This window comes from Microtus pennsylvanicus, chromosome 2, assembly GCF_037038515.1.
Source record: "Microtus pennsylvanicus isolate mMicPen1 chromosome 2, mMicPen1.hap1, whole genome shotgun sequence".
In the NCBI taxonomy this organism is placed as follows: Eukaryota; Metazoa; Chordata; class Mammalia; order Rodentia; family Cricetidae; genus Microtus; species Microtus pennsylvanicus.
The window spans coordinates 71031941-71053174 of NC_134580.1; the positions used below are offsets into that span (position 1 = coordinate 71031941).

Sequence of the window (21234 nt, forward strand, 5' to 3'; positions counted from 1 at the left end):
GGCAGAAGTGGTCCAGGAAGAGAAGTCCCTCCTATCTAGAAACTAGAGCCAGAGTCTGAAGCGCTGGATTCCAGAAGTGCTAGAGTTTTCTGATCAATCTCAATGACACAACAATATCAATGACAACAGCCCTCAGACACATGGATCTGCTCAGAGCTGGGTATCACTGCAGATCGCTCCTGCGCAATGAGGGGGGTGCATCACACAGACAACTCTTTAAAATGGCCTTCCTAAACCATCAGCACTAATTGTAGATACCCAGGACTGCCCAGGGAAAGGCCAGAGCTGCCTCACCAGCCCTCCCTAGCAGCCACTAACCTGCCTCCCTCATGAGTGTGTTGAGAGGGAGACCAGTGTGGACAGGACAGAGAGCACAAGCATGGCCCTCTTCCACTGACGGTTGTGTGACCACATTCTGAACTTGCTTTCACTGACCAGTGGGAAGAGTGCCACTCTGCTCTAATTCCCATCTGGGTGCTTTTCCAAATGGTTGGCTGTTATTTCAATGTTCAGTATACATATTCCATTTCCTTCCCTTAATATTTGTTTGACTTATTCTCCAGTGGGGTCTGGGTGCGCTGAAAGGGCTTGGCAAGGTCAAGTCATGCCATGGTGTCTTTCAGCACCTCCTCAGCTCTGGCTTGTCTCTGGATCTTCTTTCAGCAGTGCTCACAGCTCGAGCTGTTTTCCCTTCTGTCTCACAATGCTTTCAGGTAGAAATCAATGCAAGCTGGAGACAAAACGGGGTGAACAGATTTGCAGTCTGCACACTGGGAGCTGGAGATACTATGGAAAGAACAGACCTTCCAAGCAAAGACTTGCTTCTAACTACTGCCTTCCCTGTCTGCCTGGGGTAGTGCAGTCACTTGGCCACACTGCCTGCTGAAGACAAGAGTCTGGGTGACAGCAACTCTTAGGGCATTTAAGAAAAGTAATAATCAGAGTGACAGACAGATAATCAGACGGGCAGACAGACATCCTTTTCAATACAGTCCTGTGTTATGTACAGGCTCAGGAAAAGGAGCCAGGATGGGATCCTGGGACTGTCACCATCATCAGGAAGAAGATAACTGCTCTCGACCCAACCAGTCACTACTGGCCAGACCCTGAGAAAGCTCAGAAATCTGAGGCAACCAAGAGTTAAGGACTGGAAATCTCAGGTGCCAATTCTCACCAAAGCCTGTGAGTCTCCAGTACCCAGATTATTCAACCACTGTGGTGCACGCCCTGTTGTTGTGTGAGTTCCTTGGGGAGACAGAAAGAAAGGTCTACTCACCCAAGTGTTCTAGCTGGTCTATTTGGCTGGCAGACCAAAGAAAGCTTCTGCCAAGGCCATCTTGGGGGAATTGTCTGGGGTTAATTACTGGAGTATGGATAACTCACTGACAGTTTCAACGCTGAAAAGTCCCACCCACCCAGTCAAGCTCTCAATTCCTGTATGGTCAAGTACCCAAGATCACATTAGCTGGGGCAGAGAGTGGTGACCTCATTCTCAGGGGAGGGTCTTGAGACTCCCTACTCCTCCACAAGGAGTAGCATCCTCATCACCTTCACAGACTCCAGTAGCTTTGTTATTCTGTTTAACATGTTGATAGGAGCAAAGGACACGGTATCTGTGATCCCCATAAACACTGTTTCTTGATGGTTACTGTCATATCCAGCTGAGAAGAAATAGCCTCTATTTCCATTCCTTTATGGATCCCTCCATATTTGTCTCAGCTATATAAAAAAATGAGTTTTGCAGGGCCCTAGATAACTCACAAACTGAGCTTGCCCAGAACCCACAGTAGGAAGTGCCATAAAGAAACATCTTTCTGTAGCGTTCTCTGGATCTCCAACAAGCCTGGCTGGGTACATCTCCAGAGCAGGACTGGGTTCCTAGGGAGGTAAGCAGAAGGCAGAGGACCACACGCCTGACAGAACGAGCCCAAAGCTCACTCTGTACTCATTTGTTTCCAGATCCAGCATCTATGAGACTCCGGACAGACTGACACTCTAGGTAGAGCAACACACGGACAGAGAGGTGAACTTATGTTTTTAAAGGCACTGACAACAGAATCTGCTTCTGTACTTCTGTAGGGTAGACAGTTTCCAACTGCAGCCATCGTATGAGAAGAGAAAAACCAGAATTTACTTAGAACCACAGCTTGTATCTTCCCTCCTGCTGTCCCTGAATGCACATACAGATGGCTGTATTTTACTAATTCTGTTTAAAATATAAACATCACACCATCTCTGATTAATTCAATTAGCCAGGTCCCCCATCACTCACTAAAACCACACTCTGGGTGAGTAGCTGCTGTTCTTCTGCTGGGCTCTCCAATCATTCCAACACTGTCTTTAGACTTTCACCACCTGGGTCTTACTTACTTTCCTGTCTCCAGTCTCTGTCACCACGAATTTATCCTGAGATCAACTTCTTTTCACACACACCTCCCAAGAGCCTCTTCTATCAGCCTCAAGAGTCTGTCCATTCTCTCTCAGCTGGCCCTCTACTGGCTAGCTAACCCAACATCCATTGTTAACAGAACTTCTAGGCCCACACTGCAGCCCACACTCACTCTCAATTTCAAGCCTTGCTCTAGGTGACTCCTACATCAAGAAAACCCAGTTGGAGAAGGGACTCTGAGAAAAGAATGAGGTAAGCCATTTTGCTGTCTTCTATGATTGTTTTTTGAAAGTATGTAATTGGGCAGCTGTGAACAAAGTAATGTAAGTAATTTCACATAATTTATTAGCACCCAAGAGGCCTGAGCAGCCTCTGCCACCTATGGATGTCCGGGCATCAGCATCCACGCCTGACAACACACAGCCGCTCTGTTCCTTCTCACTCCCGCATGAAGCCCTAGCTATATTTATAGCCAACATCATTAGCCAAGAGTGTCTCACCTCTCTCAGGTGAAAAATGGCCAATACTTAAGAGCCACTAATAATTTTTTATGGTTGGAAATGTGGATCAAAGTATGGAAGGAAAAATAAATCCACAGGTTTGCACACTCAGCCAAGTCTCCATGGCTCATTTTCAACCACATGTTTTAAACTGTCTCTTAGAGGAGGGGGAGGGGAGTAGGAATAAGTTGCTTTTTATTTCCATGCTTTTTAGTGTCTGAAATAAAAGCAGAGATGGGGGGGGCAAACATCCAAGTAACATTAAACGCTGCTACCGTTCCCCCAGGAGTCCCTCGCAAATGAGTATCAAGAACTGAATAGATACTTTCCTGGTAAAATACAGAAACAGATAAATAAATTATCCCAGGCTGAAAGGAATCTCCCATCTGGTAGCTCACTAGAGCTTGTCAAACAAGTCAGAAACATGCAAGGCCAGAGAGGATCATTCCAAGCTCCTGACTTCGGGATGGAGAGAGAAGGGAAAGTTTCCCAGGGACCTTTGCCTTCCAAGAGGGAAAGTGGCCCCATGGAGACAGGCAAATAACCCATGCTTTCTTCCAAGGAAATGATTACATCTAGCACTGGATCCAAATGTCTGTGCACTCAGGTCACAAGACTGGAAAAAAACTGGCCTGACCTCATCCCCCAGACCTTACTCTGTACCGCAAAGAATTACAGAGTCAATGTTCATTTAACATTTTCAAGACGTAGACTGACTTCTTTGTAGTTCAGGTCCTTGGCAGCAAAGCATGAAGGGATAGGGTTCCCTCTCACATTCCCATTGTGCTTCTATGAGCAGAACTGGAAACGCTGACAGGGTGTGTGGCATGTAGAGACCTGAGCCTCTCGCTCATCATCTGCGAGGCAGGGGCAGGTCACACCTGCTGGATGACGCCTCATCTGTGTGTTTATATCACCTACTGGTGCTAAGATTTGGCAAAGGCCAGACAGAGCACAGCAGGGCTCTACAAACTTCCTCTTGGAAAGGGACTGCAGAGTTTATGCTTTGCTTCCAAGCTAATAGTACAGGGAGACTGCCCCATCACCCACCTGTGACTCTTCTGTCTTTGGGAAGTGTGTTCTGTGAGCTGGCATACAGTCTGCCCTATAACCCTTAAGCATGGTGTGACAGAGACAATGGTCTCTGTCAATCAAGCCTTCCAGCTCTTTGGCATGCACTACCTTAGAGTACCTACTCACTTTGGAAAATGGCATGGTCTGGGGTCTGGGGCTGCATGTGACACCTCAGCAGAGGTGCCTTCAGAACCACGAACAAAGCAGGACCTGGTCACCTCAGACTACTCTGTCTCGAATAACACAACCTGTTCATCCTCCTCTCAATGTCTAATTCATGTGCAGCTGGTCAGAGAGTCACAGGGTTGCTCCAGATGCTACTCTGCATGCCCAGCAGTTTGACATGTTCCCACCTGGAGTCATAGCTTGCTTTACCTGCACTTCTGATTCCTCAGGGGCTGCAGGAAGTTTTTTGATCTAAAGTTCTGTCTCCAGAAAAAAAGGTAAAAACTCTGCTTCTGGTTTCTTCCTTAGCAAGGATTCCTGATGGAAGACCCGACTGCCAATGGGCTTTTCTATAGTCTCTTCGGCACAACAGTAAAAAACCTCTGGCACATTTTCTCTTTGACTCTCACATGGTCAATATGGTGTTTTAGTTGATTTTTTGGGGAGGGTGGGGTTAAGCTAGGATAATGGATTTAACTACTACAAACACAAGGTCTATAGAATAGAAGAAATGAAAATACTGCTTTCATAGAATGGGCAAGGAACTTTTGATTGTGTACACCTGAAGCATTGTGGTGACTAACCTAACCAGCTGCCTTAGTTAGTGAACTTACAAGTGCAGAATGAGCCTTCCTCCCAGTGCACCCTGAACATTAATAACACAGGCCTAGGCTAAGCCAGTCTCATGGCATTTCCAAGTAGCGGGTTTCTCAGCACAGTTGTATCAAACCAGTAACAAGAGAGAAAGGGTAACTTAAAAATGTGACAGGAACAAACAGTGCTTTTATGGACCTATGGATTAAAGAAGATAACATAAAGGAAATCACATAATATTTTAAACTTCAGGCTAACAGAAGTATGACATATCCAAACTTGAGAATGAGGGCTGGGGCCCCTGAGTCTGTGGGTAAGAGTACTTGCTGTTAAAACAAGGGGACCTGAGTGAGAGTTCCATGTAAAAGTTTGGCATGACTCAACACGCCTGTTAAGTCCAGCTTTGGAGAAGGAGACATGTGGGTTCAGGGAGGTTGTTGGCTAGACTGCAGGTTCAGTGAGAGTCTGTGTTAAAAAATAGGGTGGAGAGATGGTTCAGTGGTTAAGAGCATTGCCTGCTATTCCAAAGGTCCTGAGTTCAATTCCTGGCAACCACATGGTAGCTCACAACCATCTGTAATGAGGTCTGGTGCCCTCATCTGGCCTGCAGGCATACACACAGACAAAATAGTGTATACATAATAAATAAATAAATATTTTAAAAAAATAGGGTGGAGAGTTACAGAAGAAAACACCTGACATTCTTCTTTGGCCTCTGCAACACACACACACACACACACACACAGTCACACATACACAAAATATGTACATACACATACACACAGTCACATAGACACACACATGAGTCACACATACACAAAACAGACATACACATACAGTCACATACACAAAAGAACAATGGCATTATCAGGCCTAACACACAAAACAGACATACAATACAGTCACATAGACACACATACAAAGACACACACAGTCACACATACACACACTCACATAGATACACACAAAGACACAAACACATACACATAAATACACAGAGAGACATTCACACATACACACACACACACAGAAATACACCAAGAAATATTTATAATACACCTGAAGCAACAATTAAAGAGAAATTTCAAGGCATATATTAGAAAAAAATCAATATTAAAACTAATGATCTGTGCTTTTAAGCCAAAAAAAAAAACCTAGAAAAAGAACAGCAATTCAGATTTAATAATGCAGGGTGTGCAATCAGTCAAGCAGAGTGGTGATTAGCACAAAATAGAGGAAGCCCAACAGAGCCAGTTCTCCAAAAGAACAATGGCATTATCAGGCCTAACCAGAGACCAGAAAACAGAAGTCAGTGTGGCCGAATATACCCTCAATCCAGCCATCAGGAGGTGGAGGCTAAAGGACCATGAACTTGAGGACAACTTAGACTACAGCGTGAGACTCTGGAAGAGGGAGGAGGAAAGAAATGACCAGTATCAAGAATAAAAGAGACGTGTCATTCCAAATGCTAGAAGCTACTGTGCATGTTACATAATCTATCAGCACAAATGCAAGACAGCTGAGCAAGTCTGACTGGAACTGGACACGTGGGGAAGTCAGGCCCTGAGGCTGTGCTTGAGGATGAAGAACGGAGCAGCAAGGGGTGGGGGACCCACCACCGTCAAGGAGGCCTCTGCTCCAGCTACAGAAGCAGGGTGAGCGAGGCACACGCAAATGCACCTGCTCCTGTATGTGCTTGTATAGACGAACAGACTCAGCTTTCGGATGCTGCTTTCTGATGACCACTTCAACACAAATACTGCTTTGATGCATTCAGCTTGTGAAATTTATTGACATCTCTACAAGTCCTGCTGTGGCCTGCTGGGCCTCTTGAGTTCCAGAAATTATCAGCTCTTATTTCTTCACATACATTTTAGCCACTTTTTTCTCCAGAACTCCAATGGATGGCACTGTTGAATACTTCGTTACTGTCCCTCAGGTCTGTCAGGTGCCCGGACGCTACTTTGTTGTTGTTATTATTGTTATTGTTTTGTGTTGTGTCCCCTTTTGCTGCACTTACTGAGTAACTGCTCCTGACTTACCCTCAGGCCCACTGCTCTCTCCTGTGCCTCCATTCTCTTAGGAAGCATTGAACTTGGGAGTGGATAACTTTAGTTTCCTCATTTCCACTTTGATCTTCCTGATGTCTCTCTCTTTGGAGGGGTGCTTGTTTGCTCGTTTGTTTCACCAGCCCGGGCTGCCCTTTTAGCACCAGCTGCTTTCAAAGTCCCTAACAGCCTGTGCTCAGGGGTGACACCTCAGCTAGCTCTCCTGGAAGGTGCGGTCTTCCTGAGTGGTAGGAAGACCCCAGCAGCATTCTCAGTATTTCCTTTGTTACCATCTCTTTTCCTGATGCTGTAACAAAAGCAGCTAAGGGAAAGGGGTTCATGTGGCTCACAATTCCAGATTACAGCCCAACATGGTGGGGAAGTCCCAGGGGCAGGAATACGAGAGAACTGGTCACAGTGCATCCAAGGACACAGCAGAAAGCAATGAATGAATGTGTGCAGAGACAAAGACATCCCTAGACCTACTCGTCTGTGCCAGCCAACACAGACAAATAACTGGGTTCTTGGCCTAACAGGAGACCCTATCTATAAATAATGATTGAAGAAGACATGCAGTGTTGACCTCTGACCTCCAAATGTGTCCACACTCATATCCACACATACATTTGTACAAACCTAAACACATACCCTTACACGCACATGCATGTACACACACACACCTTTGATTTAACATATTCTGCAAGTTTTAATTGTCTATAAAGTTTGTATCAATTTCTACGAGGCTTTGTAATCGTCTGCCAGTGACTGACATCTGTACTGACAACTCTTCAAAGCTTAGCTGTCCTTCATCCTCATGTGCTACCTACTGCCTGAGAGAGCACAGGGGAGATGTGTGATGACTGTGCTGTCTCTTTAAGAGAAAAGCCATGCCCACTCCCTCCCCCATCCGCTGAGGCAGGCTGATCTTCAGCTTCCTGCCTGAGCTCTCTCTCTTTTCCATCTTCCTCTTGGAAAGGCAGCTTCTCTTCTGCCTCTCTCCCCACTCCTCTGCTTCCCCCCTTTTCTGTCTCTCTCCTCCTCCTCCTCCTCCTCCTCCTCCTCCTCCTCCTCTTCCTCCTCCTCCTCCTCCTCCTTCTTCTTCTCTCTCTCTCTCTCTCTCTCTCTCTCTCTCTCTCTCTCTCTCTCTCTCTCTCTCTCTGCTCTTCTCCCCTTCTCTCTCCCCCTCCATAACCTCTGAACAAATATTTAATCTCATTCTGCATGTCATGCCTATCCATGTCTGTCTCTTGCCTTCCCACCATGTGTCTCCCAGCCTGGGACCAGCCACCACTCGGGGACCAGCAGCCGTCTCTGCCTGGGACTGGCTGCTCTCAGGGCCCACTGCCTGCTGCCACATGGCCCTCCACCACCACTTGGGGACCTACAGCATTTCTGCTGCCTACTGCCACCGGGGATCCTGCAGCATTTTTAATAAATCCATAATATTTGGTGTCATGACTCAGATAGACCCTCCCGCTCCTCTCCAGAGATTAGGATCCTGAACCAGTGTTTTTTTCCTACTCCCACCACCGGCTTCCAGGTTTCAATCAGTGAGTCTTCCCCATTCTGCTATGGTTGCTTCCCTTAGCTTAAATTGTGTTTGGAATGGCCCGGGCCAATCCACCCGTGACTAAGGGCCCAGGGTCCTTCAGATCCTTCTTTCTCTCTTTTTTTCTTTTCTTTTCCTTTTTTTCCCTCACCATAAAAGGCCACTCAGAGCAGCCTCTGGCCTCTCTGGCTTCTGAGTCACCCCAACCGGATCCAGCCAGGCCATAGCACCCCACCCGGAGTCAGATGCCTGGCTCACGGGTCCTGGGTGTTCGCACTGATTTGCACCCCACCTATACAGGGAGACGTCCCCATTATAGGCCTTGTGGTGCCACTGTTTCGTGGGTTTTCACAATTTCAGCTGTGGATAGCAACCATCCATGTCCATCCCCGGCTTTTTTCAATCCCAGCCTTTGCTCCCTGCCGAAGCTTGTGGCATGGCGGCTCAGCAACAAGGCAGATCATGCTTCTAGGTCTCTCTTATTATTAAGCTTAACATCCCTGCAGCTCAAAATTTGTGGCTTTTTTCATGCAGCATGTGACTGCTGCCATTTTGACTGAGGTCATGTGACCTCACTACCATCTTAACTGAGGTCAAGTGACTTCACTGCCATCTTAACTGAGTGGCTTTTCCATACAACATGTGACTGTTGCCATTTTGACTGGGGTCAGGTGACTTCACCACCATCTTGGCTGAGAGCCAAGTCAGGTGACCAAGTTATGCCATCTTTACTGAGGTGTTCCCTGCCTGGTTCCCCAGTGTTAACTATATTACATGGGTGACCTTACTGCCATCTTAATTGAGAGCCAGCTCAGGTGATCAAGTTTTCCCATCTTTAATAAGCATGCCCTGTCTTGTTCCCCCGGTTTACTTATGTCTTTTTCACTAAATTCCTCTTGTTGACTCTGTTGTATGTGTTTTGCGTAGTGGCATGCCTTTGGTAGGGCCCACCAAGAGCATCCACTTTGCCCAATTCCTGTTCACTCTGTGTGTGTGTGATCATACATGTAACTTAAATACACCTATGCTTAATGTTATAATTGTTCATTACATCTCATTTCAGACTACAAAAACAAGAAGTCTCATGTTTTAAACTGGTATATACTTTTAAGTCTCTTACAAAAAGACTTTATATTTAATCCAACCCTCATTTAAGATATATTAAGCTGTTCTCTACTATTGTGAGTTCTGCCGTTAACTTTCTATTGCAAGCAGTTTTTTCTTCTTTCTGCCTTTTTATGAGTGTAAATCTTACCTGTTAAGAGCCAGTACAGTCAAGCTCAGACCCAGCCCTCCAGGAAGATTCTATACTGTAGTTATACCTAATAAACAGCCCTCAACTGCTCAGAGATGTGGGAAATGTGATACTTAAATATTTAATTATTAAAAAAACTTTTCATAACAAAAAGAGACGGGTTGGCTCCTAGCAGCAAAACTCTACTTCCTCCAAAGAATACAGAAGACAATGGACACACAACAATGTCCATCTGCACTGGGAAAAACTGTCTTTCATCTAAGCTAAAGATCTCCTGATGTGGGCAGAATCGCTGGAATCGACAGCCTAGCTGCTCAGGTCAAGGTAGGCTTGTCTTCCTACAGATTTCTTAGCCCACAGGATCTTCTGGAGCCTGGCAGGCCCTGCACTAAACAGCAAAAGGCAAATGCAACCTTCAGCGACCATGGAGGACCCTGAGAAGTAGCTCTAGGTGCCAACCAAATAAGTTCTCTGTCATTGTTTAATCAGTAATTCAAGTAAAATTTTATCCTTCTCAAAGATCTCTGATAGAGTTTGATAGCTGACAGGTTTTGTCAGTTAAAAAAGGACAACCTCATCAAACAAATTTCAGATCAAATTTTTCATAATGCTTTTCATAATCTTAAAGATACTTTTCATTGTGCAAAAATATCTGTCACAGTCATTCTGACATAAATATACTATTGTTTATACAATGTATAATGTCTAAAACTTCTGTTTTCACAAACCCAAAAATTTCTTGTGAGTTCCAGGGAGCCAAATTAAAGAATCCATCTTAAACAGGTCAGAAACTCCATTCAATTCCCTGGTCCTAAAATTTCTTTTTCTTAATTTAACTTCATCCTCTGTTCTGCCAATACCTTAACCAGGTATAAGAAGACACCAGACATTTCCATACCACAAACATCGGACAGGAGCAAAGAGACCAGCTATGTCAGGATGTGGCCAATACCCAGCCTTCTCAGGTTCCCCCAAAGACAACGCCCACAAATAAGCAGGAAGTAGTCTTGAGAATCCGCCGCCCCAATTCCTTTGACCTGTGGTGCCTAACTGCCCGCTTTTTTATTATAAAAAAAGAGATGGGAATGTAATGATTGTTGTGTCTCTTTAAAAGACAAGCCATACCCATTCCCTCCCCATCCACTGAGGCAGGCTGGTCTTCAGCTTCTGGCCTGAGCTTGCTCTTTTTCTGTCTTCCTTCCTCTCTGAGAGGCAGCTTTGCTTCTGCCTCTACCCCCTTTTGTTCCCCTGGTTTACTTATGTCTTTTTCACCAAATTCCTCTTATTGACTCTGTTGCATGTTTTTTGCGTAGTGGTATGCCTTTGGTAGGGCCCACCAAGAGCATCCACTTTGCCCAATTCCTGTTCACTCTCTGTGTGTGTGATCATACATGTAACTTAAATACACCTATACTTAATGTTATAATTGTTCATTATATCTCATTTCAGAGAAGTCCCCCGCTTCTCTCTCTCTGCTTTTCTCCCCTTCTCCCTTCCCCCTCGAGAACCCCCTGAATAAATATTCAACCTCACTCTGTATGGCGTGCCTATCCATGTCTCTGTCTCTTAACTGCCAGCTGCATGTCTCCCTGCCAGGGACCAGAAGCTGTCTCTGCCTGGGACTGGCTGCTCTCAGGACCTGCTGCCTGCCGCCACATGGGGACCTACAGCATTTCTGCTGCCTACTGCCGCCGGGGATCTTGCAGCATTTTTATGTTTTCCATAACAACAATGTGAAGGATTTATTTTTGGTTCATGGGTTCTGGGATTTCAAGCTGTAGCTTTGTGATCCCATGAGCTTAGGTAAACTATCACAGCCTCAGAAAAGCAGGAGAGAGAGCAGCAGAAAAAGGAGCTCCTTGGGAGCATGCCAAGTGACCTGCTTCCTCCACCTAGGTTCTACCTCCCTGAAAAGCCTCCCATACCACACCCCCAGTTAGGAATCCAATGTCCACACTAGAGCATGGGGGTCCATTTCATAATCAAGCCATAATAACACTCTGCCTCAGGGCCTCAAATGCTCATGGACATCTCATAGTACAAAATGTATTTAGTTCACCTCTAGGAGTCCCCAAAAATCTAAACAGTTCCAACGTTGTTTAAAAGTTCAAAGTCTCCTCTGCATCTCAAGCAAACCCTTAGCTGTGAGCTTCTTGCTGTAAGCAAACAGCAAGTTACAATGACAAGGAATAAACATTCCCATCACAGCAGACAGGACAGCAATGTGGGAGGATCAAAGCGAGATGTGCAAGGGCAAACACCACCTTCTGCAGTTCCTCATCTGCTGCCCTGGATATGTGGCAGCAGGATGTGTGCTCCAACAGAATTCCTGGCTCTACCACCTTGAGTTGGCATCTGTCATGACCTCTGTCCTGAGTACAAGTTCCACTACGGCTTTCCTAGTAGATGTCCTGGGTCCCTGCTAACTTTAACCCCCTTGAGGAGCCACTACATTTTAGTATCACCCCACAATCACCTGTTCTGCCCTCCTAGCAGCTGCCTGCTAGAATCCCAAGCCTGCCACACGTTGCACCCCCCCCCCATTTCTTTGAAATGTTGGTGGAAGCCTCCCCACTCTTGCATTCTGCATCCCTTCAAAACCAGCATCAGGTGGGCAATACCAAGGCCTTCCACACTTCTCTAGGCAGCCCTATGCAGGAAGCTCTGTAGGCATGACCTTGTCAAGGGAAAGTATTTTAAATGAGTTTATAACCCTGTACCTGGGAACCTAGGGGCATCTGGCCAATTGTCGATATTCCCTCAGGGTGTCTTTCTATTGTCTACCCACAAAGAGTTTGGCTTCTTTCTAATGATACCAATTCCATTAACAACCACACCCTCCTTGTCTGCAACTTTCAAAGAGCTCCTTTTTTGTTCAGACTGCTTAATGTTTTTGGATCAATCTGCTTTACTTTTTACAACTATTTCTTACTGTAAATCTAGCTGAAAGCAGCTACCAATAGTCATTCCACAGTCTAAACGCTACATGTTTGGCTGGGGGCTTCACCCCAGCTCCTGGCATGAGCCCCTTTCTGTAGGAGTTGTCTCAGTCCAAACTCCACCTCTGAGAAAGCCCACCAAATGGTAACCCCTCCCCAGGGAAGGTTGGGACCACTCCCACAGGCTATTTAAACTGCCCCCTAGAGAATGAACACATGGTCTCCCGGTTTCACACGGTCTCCCTTCTCTCTCTCTCTCTCTCTCTCTCTCTCTCTCTCTCTCTCCCTCCCTCCATCCCTCCCTCCCTCCTCTAGATGCTTTCCTGGGGCCACCCAGGAGCACTCCAGTAAACATGGGTGTCTTTAATTCGGTTTGATTTGGTCTGATTGGGATTATTTGCATCAGTGGAGAGGTTCATCTTTAAGGAAATACTTAACATTACACTGTCTTGAAATTTTCTCTACCAAAGTTTTAGGACATAAAAAAGGTAGACAATTTTTTTTTTCCCAAAATGTAACACAAATGGCTTTTGGTCTAATTCTGAACAGAGACTTTGTTCCTCTGGAACTTCATGAACTCAGCATTTACTGCCTACCTTTCCATCAGTGTTCATCTCTTCTGGGGGTCCATTAGTATGGCCTGTAAAGCTCCAAATACACCATTCTAGAGCTTCTGTAGTTCTCCAAATTCTTGCAATTCCTCATGTAAACCTGCTCCAACGGCTCATGAGTCAAATGGCCAGGATCAGTCACAGTCAGGACCCTACTCCTGGTATCCATTTTCTGTATTAGTTATTTTTCTCAACGAGGAGACAAAATACCTGACAGAAATGATTTCTGGGCAGAAGGGTTTATTTTGGTTCGTGGGCTTCCCAGATTTCAGCCCACAGTGGCTTGGCTCCAGGAACTTGGACAAGACATCATTAAAGGAAGAGTATGAGTAGAGGGAAGAGAAGGGGGGGAGAAGGGAGGGGAAGGAGAAGGAGAAGGGAAGGGGAGGAGAGAGGGAAGAGAATGAGGATTGAGAAGAAAGGGGACATTTACTATGGAAACTATTACAATTCCTGATAATGACGATTTGTGTTTTTTTTCTTTTTGAGTGGCCAAACTTGGGAGTTAATTTGTTTCGTTAACCTTTTCAAAGAGCCAATTTTGGACATGTTAATTTCTTCTGTTGGTCCGTTTTCTACTTGACTGTTTTAACACTTGCTTACGTTTATTCTCTCCTTTTTCTCACTTGCCTCAAGTTTTACTTTTCTCCTCAGTTTCTTTTTGGTCACTAGTTTTAGGTTTTTATTTTCTAATCTGGTGATTTATGATTTTTTTTCCTAAGTATTGTTTTAGTTGTATTCTGTAATTTGATTTTCCAAGCTTGGAACTTACAAATACTAATCAATTAATTTTGAGACAGAGTCTTGCTATATTTCCCAGATTGGCCCAGAACTTACTATGGAGTACATACTGGCTTCCAGCTTGTAATCATCCTGTCTCAGTCAAGGGCTGTGATTACAGGTGTGAGCTACTACACCTTGCTTTGTGTTAGATGTTTATTTATAGTAGAAGTTTGGTAATTTTAAAAATACAAGAAAATGTTGCAAACCACTGAGTAAAAAGACCTTATTATCTGTAGTGATTGACAATTACCTACCATGTGTTAAGTACTGTGGAACGCTAGCATCTGGCTGTATCCTCTGGGGCTCACAGCTGTGATGACCCTACATAAGACCTGCACAGACAGAACTGGCTAACATTACATCATGGAGAAAGAGAGAGAAACATGAGGCCCGCCCTCTCCCACAACATAGATAGGCAGTTAATGGTCGCCAGGACAGTGACTGACATTTTCTTCATTAGTGTAGTACTCATAAGTGGCCCATACTACTATAAGTAACCATAAATAAATTAATTGGATCCCCAAGATAAGATTTGAATGGAATGCTTACTTTGGTCTGCTGGAGTCCCATGTTTCTTGTCTCCCCCAGGATTGTCTATACAACAGTGGTCAACTCTAAATTCTGTTTCTCTGATTTACATGTCTAAATTTTAAACAACACCAGTGTCTTGATTGATGCAACTTTATGGTGAGTCTTAAAACAAGGTAGTGTAAATACTGCAAATTATTTTCCAGAAAGGGTTTGGTTTTTGCAAGGCTATTGTATTCCCATTAAAAGATTAGAAATCTGGGGCTGTGGCTCAGCAGGTAGGAGGGCTTGTTCTGCAAGCATTGAGGACCTCAGTTTGAATCCCAAATGCTTACACAGAACAGACGAACAAAAACCAGCCCTGGCTGCACACGCCTGCAACCTTAGCTCTGGGGATCAGAGACAGGCAACCACTGATCTGCTACCCCAACACTGCATTTTCTAGAATTTCATACAGAAATAAACTCTATTCTCATCTTCATCTTACTTCATTAACTGAGCATAATCATTCTGAAAAGTACATACACTGTTGCATTATTCTTATTTATTACTGAGGGCTAGGGATATAGATCAGGTAGAGTGCTGGCCTGGCTCTGAGTCTGATCTTCAGCATTGCAATGCCTCCAGCCTCTCCCACAACAAATCCTATTTACTGTTTAATCAACTCCTATTGCAGGTTATGTTGTTGTTCACTTACCCACTGGACTGACAGACAGACACTGGTTTTGTTTTCCTTCAGGTTCTGGCTATACTGAATAAAGCTTCTATGAATATCAGTGTACAGGCATTTGCATAAACACGGGTTCTTATTACTCTAAACCTTCGATGCTGTGGGAAGAATGATGGAATGACATGGCAGGTCCTGCTATGGCTTGGATGTAGTACGTCCTCTCATGTTCACACGGTGAGTCCCGGCCCTCAGTTTAACAGTGCAGAGGAGATATGGGAACTTTAAGAGACAGAACTTGGTGGGAAGTTCTGGGGTTAACAGGGGCACAGTCATCAGAAGGAATTAAAAGAACTCTGGTAGGTCCCAAAGCTCTGTAGAGATGAGCTGTTAGAAGACCTGACACCTGAACTACTCTTTGACTTCCTGTTTTGACATGTGATGGCTCCTTCCATACATGCTCCTCCTTCTTGTCCCTTGCTAGAGGCAAGCCGATGCTGGCACCTGCCTTTGAGACTCTAGAACTGGAATCTAAATTTATGTTTTATAAAGCCATTCAACTAGGTGTGGTGGTACACACCTATATTTTCAGAACTCCGGAGGTGTAGCCAGAAGGACCGGAAGTTACAGTCATCCTCTAACCACGTACTGAGTTTGAGGCTAGCCTGGGCTAATAAGATTACATATCAAACAAAAGAAAACAAAACAACCCCCCCAAGCTAGTCTGCCTCAGGTATGTGTGTATATATATATATATATATATATATATATATATATATATATAGCCTTGTGCACATGCACTTTGGCAATGGGGATCAGTCATTCATCAAAAAGTCACTGAGTAACTGCTGCTTTCAATAAACTGGATTAGGCTGGAGAGTGCTGCTCTCTCTCAATAGTTCCTACCCTGGTACTCATATTCTAGAAGAAAAAATGGAAACTAAACAGCAAATCTCTGAGGTAATGACTCCCTTGTTTTTTAAAGAGGTACCAAGTCGTCTTCAGCTCACCTAGGCTGAGACTGGAAGCTTCTCTGAGCTGTCAGGTGAGAGGAAGAGTGGGAACTAACAAAGCCATAATCCCAACAGACTCTGCGGAGTGCCAAGAAATGGTCTGGGCTCAGATACAATTCCCCTAGGAAATGTTAAGTTGGGAGCATAGCCTCAGGCCTGGGAGTTGTGTTGGTCTGGACTTCAAATTTAAGAGAGCTCCCAGAGGAGAAACAAGTGGTCTCTTTTCCTTCCTCCTGGTGGTCACGGTTGGGGACACCCAAGAGCGCAGGAATCCCATTAAACCTGGATATTTCTTAATTTGGCTTGTTGTGATTTGGCTTGATTGGGATTTTTGCATCGGCAGAGAGCTCGTGTTAGGAAAAATTCCCAACAGTATTAACTTATTTATTTACTTAATTGAGGTTGCTAATTGCTGCATGAAAATTAACTCTAGGCTTTGGAGTGGAAGCTAGACTTAAAAGCACAGTGTCCTTCATCTTCTGAATCCACACTTAACTGAACACCGTCAGAAAATACTTTGAGCAGAGAAGTCAACAGGAACAAGTCTCAGAAACTCCAGGAGAACCACGGCATGGTCATGGTGAGGACTGCTGTCACAGTAAGGGTGGTGGCACTACCGTGGCTTCTGCCAAGTGCTTCCTGAGCTGCCTGTGCGGCGGGAACTATGAAATTTACCCTTGGGGGGGGTAGGAAAGAATAAGCTAAGAAGGAGGTTTCATCTCAAGGGTGAAGGAGATCTTGGAGATGCCTTAGCTTTCTTGATTAGACCTCCTTCACTGTAACCAGAGACAGCGACCGGTCAGAGTCTGACTATCTGGGCACTATCTTTGAATATCCTTGCTCCCACTTCACTTCTGCCCAGAAACTGAGCAAACAGGTACGTTTTGGAACTATTGCACTGATAAAGAGGTCCTCTCCCCTGGTTTGCCCAGAGAAACACTTTACAATTTTCTTGCTACAGAAGTGGGGAAAATGGTGTCTTAGGATTTCTACTGCTGTGATAAGACACCATGATCAAAGGCAGCGTGGGAAGGAGAGCATTTCATTTACACCTTTTAGTCCATCATCCAGGGAAGTCAAGGCAGAAACCTGGAGGCAGGAGTTGATACAGAGGCCATGGAGGAGTGCTACTTACTGGCTTGTTCCAACTTGTTCAGCCTGCTTTATTAGAGCATGCAGGACCAATACCAGGGATGGCACATCTCTCAATAACCTGGGCCCTCCCACATTATCCCTCAATAATCTTGAACATTAATCAAGAAAACGCACCTAACACTGGTCACAGACTAATCTGCTAGAACATTTTCTCAACTGAGGTTTTCTCTCACAAAATGACTCTAAGCTGGCCAGCCAATGTGGTACAGCAAATGTCACTCATATCCTAGGTATGATGACCTAAGCCACTTCCTATGAATGACAGTAAATCTGAAAGATGAGAGAAAGCAGGCTCTGAAGGTGGTCCCCCATTTCTCACTGCCCAACATCTGACCAGGGTCCCAAGTTCATCTGTGCCAGAATGGCTTTCTCTCACACTCAGATGGGACTATGTTTAAAAGCAGCACAAAATAGGGAAAACTTAGCTTTTAATTTTTGGTAGTACATGTGTGTGGGTTCCTCTTTCTTCCCTCTTAAATCAATCTTTAAGGACCCCAAAAGAAATTTATGTGATAAATATATACGCAAAAATATAAAAAAAACAGGCTCTCATGTGTGGCTCTGGATGCTCCTAACTTGCTATGTAGATCAAACTGGTCTCAGATTCAGAGGTTCTCTTATCTCTGCCTCCCTACCTCTTCCTCCACCAGAATTAAAGATGTACATTATCATGCTGTCTTAATTTTCATTTCTTAAAAACCCAAAATTCAACAGATCCTGAGAAACCAAAGGAAATGTTTCCTTTCTCCCAAAGGCAGGTGTGACCATGGGACACATCTCAGCGCTGTCCCCTGTCCAGTAGGAGCTAAGAGATGTGTATTCTCTCCTGGGCTTTGTGGGATAGCTCGGTAACCCTGCAGTGTGAGCTTTTGCTGTGTCAGCGTGCATCTCATGCACACCCTCCCACTGCTTGTCAGCTCCACTGCTGCATGCCAGGCTTCAACTCTGGCACTTTCCCCTGGGGAGACCTTTCCTGGTCTCCATGCTTAACCCCTGAACTCAGCCTAATCCATCAGCTGCCCCAAAGGAGCAGTGACAGAGACAAGCAGCCAGTCTGCCCATGCAGAGCTCAGAGAGCAAGCCATCCGCAGCTGCTTTCCAAACGTGTGCCAATGCCGCCACTTCTGGACTCACTCACGTTTTCACTGCTGTGGAGCCAGGGGCTGGGGGCACAGGAATACTCTGCTTGGAAACAGTGATTAGACTGTTTAATGCTAAGACAGGTTTTAGAAAAGGGCCCCTGGGACTCTGGGTACAGTTGTCACTGGGGAACTGGGCTTCCCCAGGACTTCAAAGATAGCTTTCTAGCCCACTCTCAGGCATTTGACGGATAGGTGAGTAATCACAGCTCTAGAGAATGAAACACTTAGCCTTTTGGTGAACTGCCGAAAAGAGCCTTACCTCATAACCAAACTGCAGCTCGTCAGAAGTCAGCATGATGATGTCATCATCGATGGCAAGGACAGCCTCTGTCTCAATTTCATCATACGGGAAAAAACGATTACTCAGCTTGTTTTCTGCAGTCCTCACAACTTTCAAGGGAACACGGATTTTAGGCCAGAGAGATTCTGGAAGAAGAATAAAAGGAGGTCTTTATCATTCCCCTAGCTCTGTGAGGAGCAGGGCTGGCTTCCATGAGGGACTCTTAAGTGCAGCAGTCCCAGTTGTGAGGGGAGGCTCCCCCCATGTACCATCCTCCTCAGGCCTTTACGGCACTAGCAATTGCTCCAACTCCCACCTGGGGTCACAAATCATCAGCCTCAGGACCTCTCCTCCCTGAACTCTTCCTCTCCTGGCAGACACTCTGCAAAGCGCTTCTGCCCCAGTGCGCTCAGCTCAAAACTGTCCTGCAGGTCTGCGAGGAAACAGCTCCTGCCTGACGGTGCCTGCCATCTGCTGTGCAACCATGCCAGCCGTGGTGGGCGCACATGCCCCTGGCTGGGTGCTGCTTTCCTAACTCAACACCTCACCATCCCTCCTTGACTTACAGGTTTGGTTCCGAGGCATGACAATTTACAGAGCAAGTATCAGATTTCAGAGTCTGACTATGTGGGATCTCCTAGTACACAGAAAACAACAACCGGTGACTCTCCCTGTCCGGACCCCATCTTACCGGGAAGTGACTGGAGCAACTCAACTGACGGTTCACTACTGTAAAGTCTGCTTTAGCATACATGAAGGCTTTCCTTCTTTTCCTCTCCCCTCTTCGACATGCTTGGCAGATGGCAGGCACTCACCAATATTAGCTGTGCTTTACTTTGGAAATCTCCGTTTGTTACAAGACAATACATTTTTCTGAGTTCTAGTTAGGAGCAGCAAGGTGGCTCACTTTAGATTTAACACACTACCCTGAGCATCCAGTGGCACAGTTGCAGCTCAGTCTTTCTATGCCTCGTTTTCTGTTTGTTCTTTGAGACACAGTTACTATGGAGCCAAAGCTGGCCTCAAATTGTGATGCTCCTGCCTCAGTCACTTGAGTGCTAAGATTATGCTCCTGGCTCACTGTGCCCACTTCTAGGTAGGGAGAACTCCCGCCTCACAGACCAATGAACTTGAAGACCTGGAACTCTGGCCCTGTTAATTCCACAAGGCAACAAAACAGCTCCATTCCCCTTGTGCAGGAAGGCGGCTAGCTGCTAGAGGTAAGTGGAAACATGCCTGTGTGCTGGATGGAATCTGGACTTTCACTTAGGGAGTGTGTACAGCTTGTTCACCCCACAGGCATTTCCACATTCTTTACCTATATATATCCAAAGAATCACTCGAGACGATGTCCATAAAGAGCTAACTTGCCCCTGTAAAGTCTTTGATGGGGAAGTTTTAGAGAGTGATGAAAGTCAAGGAGGATGATATGAGCTACAGATGGAGGCCCAGAGTGAGTCACGGCTCCTCAACACACACAATCACTTTTCCTGGACTAGGTGAAATCTGGGTACCAATTTAGCTCTGACCAAAGGAGCCTCTATGAAAATGGTGCAGGGCCATTGGCAGCCCAAGGCAGGGCCTGAGAGAATTCTGGCCTCTTTTCACTTGTTCTGGAGAAGGGCAGTCTTTGCCTCAGGCTTTGGTACTCCTGCTGGGCAGACTCTGGAGTGCAGAAGCAGAGCATGAACACAGGACAGACACACACACACACACACCCCACCCAAGTGTGACTTTAACCCTGGAAAGGCTGTGTTTAAAAACATTAGGACAGCCGGGCAGTGGTGGCGCACGCCTTTAATCCCAGCACTTGGGAAGCAGAGGCAGGCGGATCTCTGTGAGTTCGAGACCAGCCTGGTCTACAAGAGCTAGTTCCAGGACAGGAACCAAAAGCTACGGAGAAACCCTGTCTCGAAAATCAATAATATAAAAAAATAAATAAAAATAAACATTAGGACAGGTAGAAGAGGCAAAATGACACGTTAGGACACACAGGAGGATGTGCTTCCAAAACAGCTCACTTTCTGAGTCTCTGACATGGATCTAGCTCGTCTACATCATTCCATGCGGAGAACTGAAAAAGATGGACCAGACTGGCAAGCTCAGTGCAAAGGGACAAGCTCACCACCGTCTCTGCCATGTGGAGCTTTGTGATTTAGGCAAATTATCAACTGGGATTCGTTTTTCACAATTGTGGAAGATGAGGATGACAGCAGCTTCCTCACAGGCTGCGATGAGAGACTGGAGAGGACGCACGTGTGTGACACACTTAGCACAGTCCTAGGACGTGAGAGACTGGAGAGGACGCACGTGTGTGACACACTTAGCACAGTCCTAGGACGTGAGAGACTGGAGAGGACGCACGTGTGTGACACACTTAGCACAGTCCTAGGACGTGAGAGACTGGAGAGGACGCACGTGTGTGACACACTTAGCACAGTCCTAGGACGTGAGAGACTGGAGAGGACGCACGTGTGTGACACACTTAGCACAGTCCTAGGACGTGAGAGACTGGAGAGGACGCACGTGTGACACACTTAGC

At 45.7% G+C, this 21234-nt stretch overlaps 1 protein-coding gene across 1 annotated transcript in view; it reads right to left on the minus strand.

Annotated features, from left to right (window-relative positions):
- Ext2 (exostosin glycosyltransferase 2) overlaps positions 1–21234 on the minus strand; it is a 142732-nt gene that overhangs the window by 22459 nt on the left and 99039 nt on the right. Inside the window, exon 10 of the mRNA XM_075961491.1 lies at positions 18672–18838. Within this exon, the coding sequence (XP_075817606.1) occupies positions 18672–18838 (167 nt within the window). The remainder of the gene's footprint in view (positions 1–18671; positions 18839–21234) is intronic.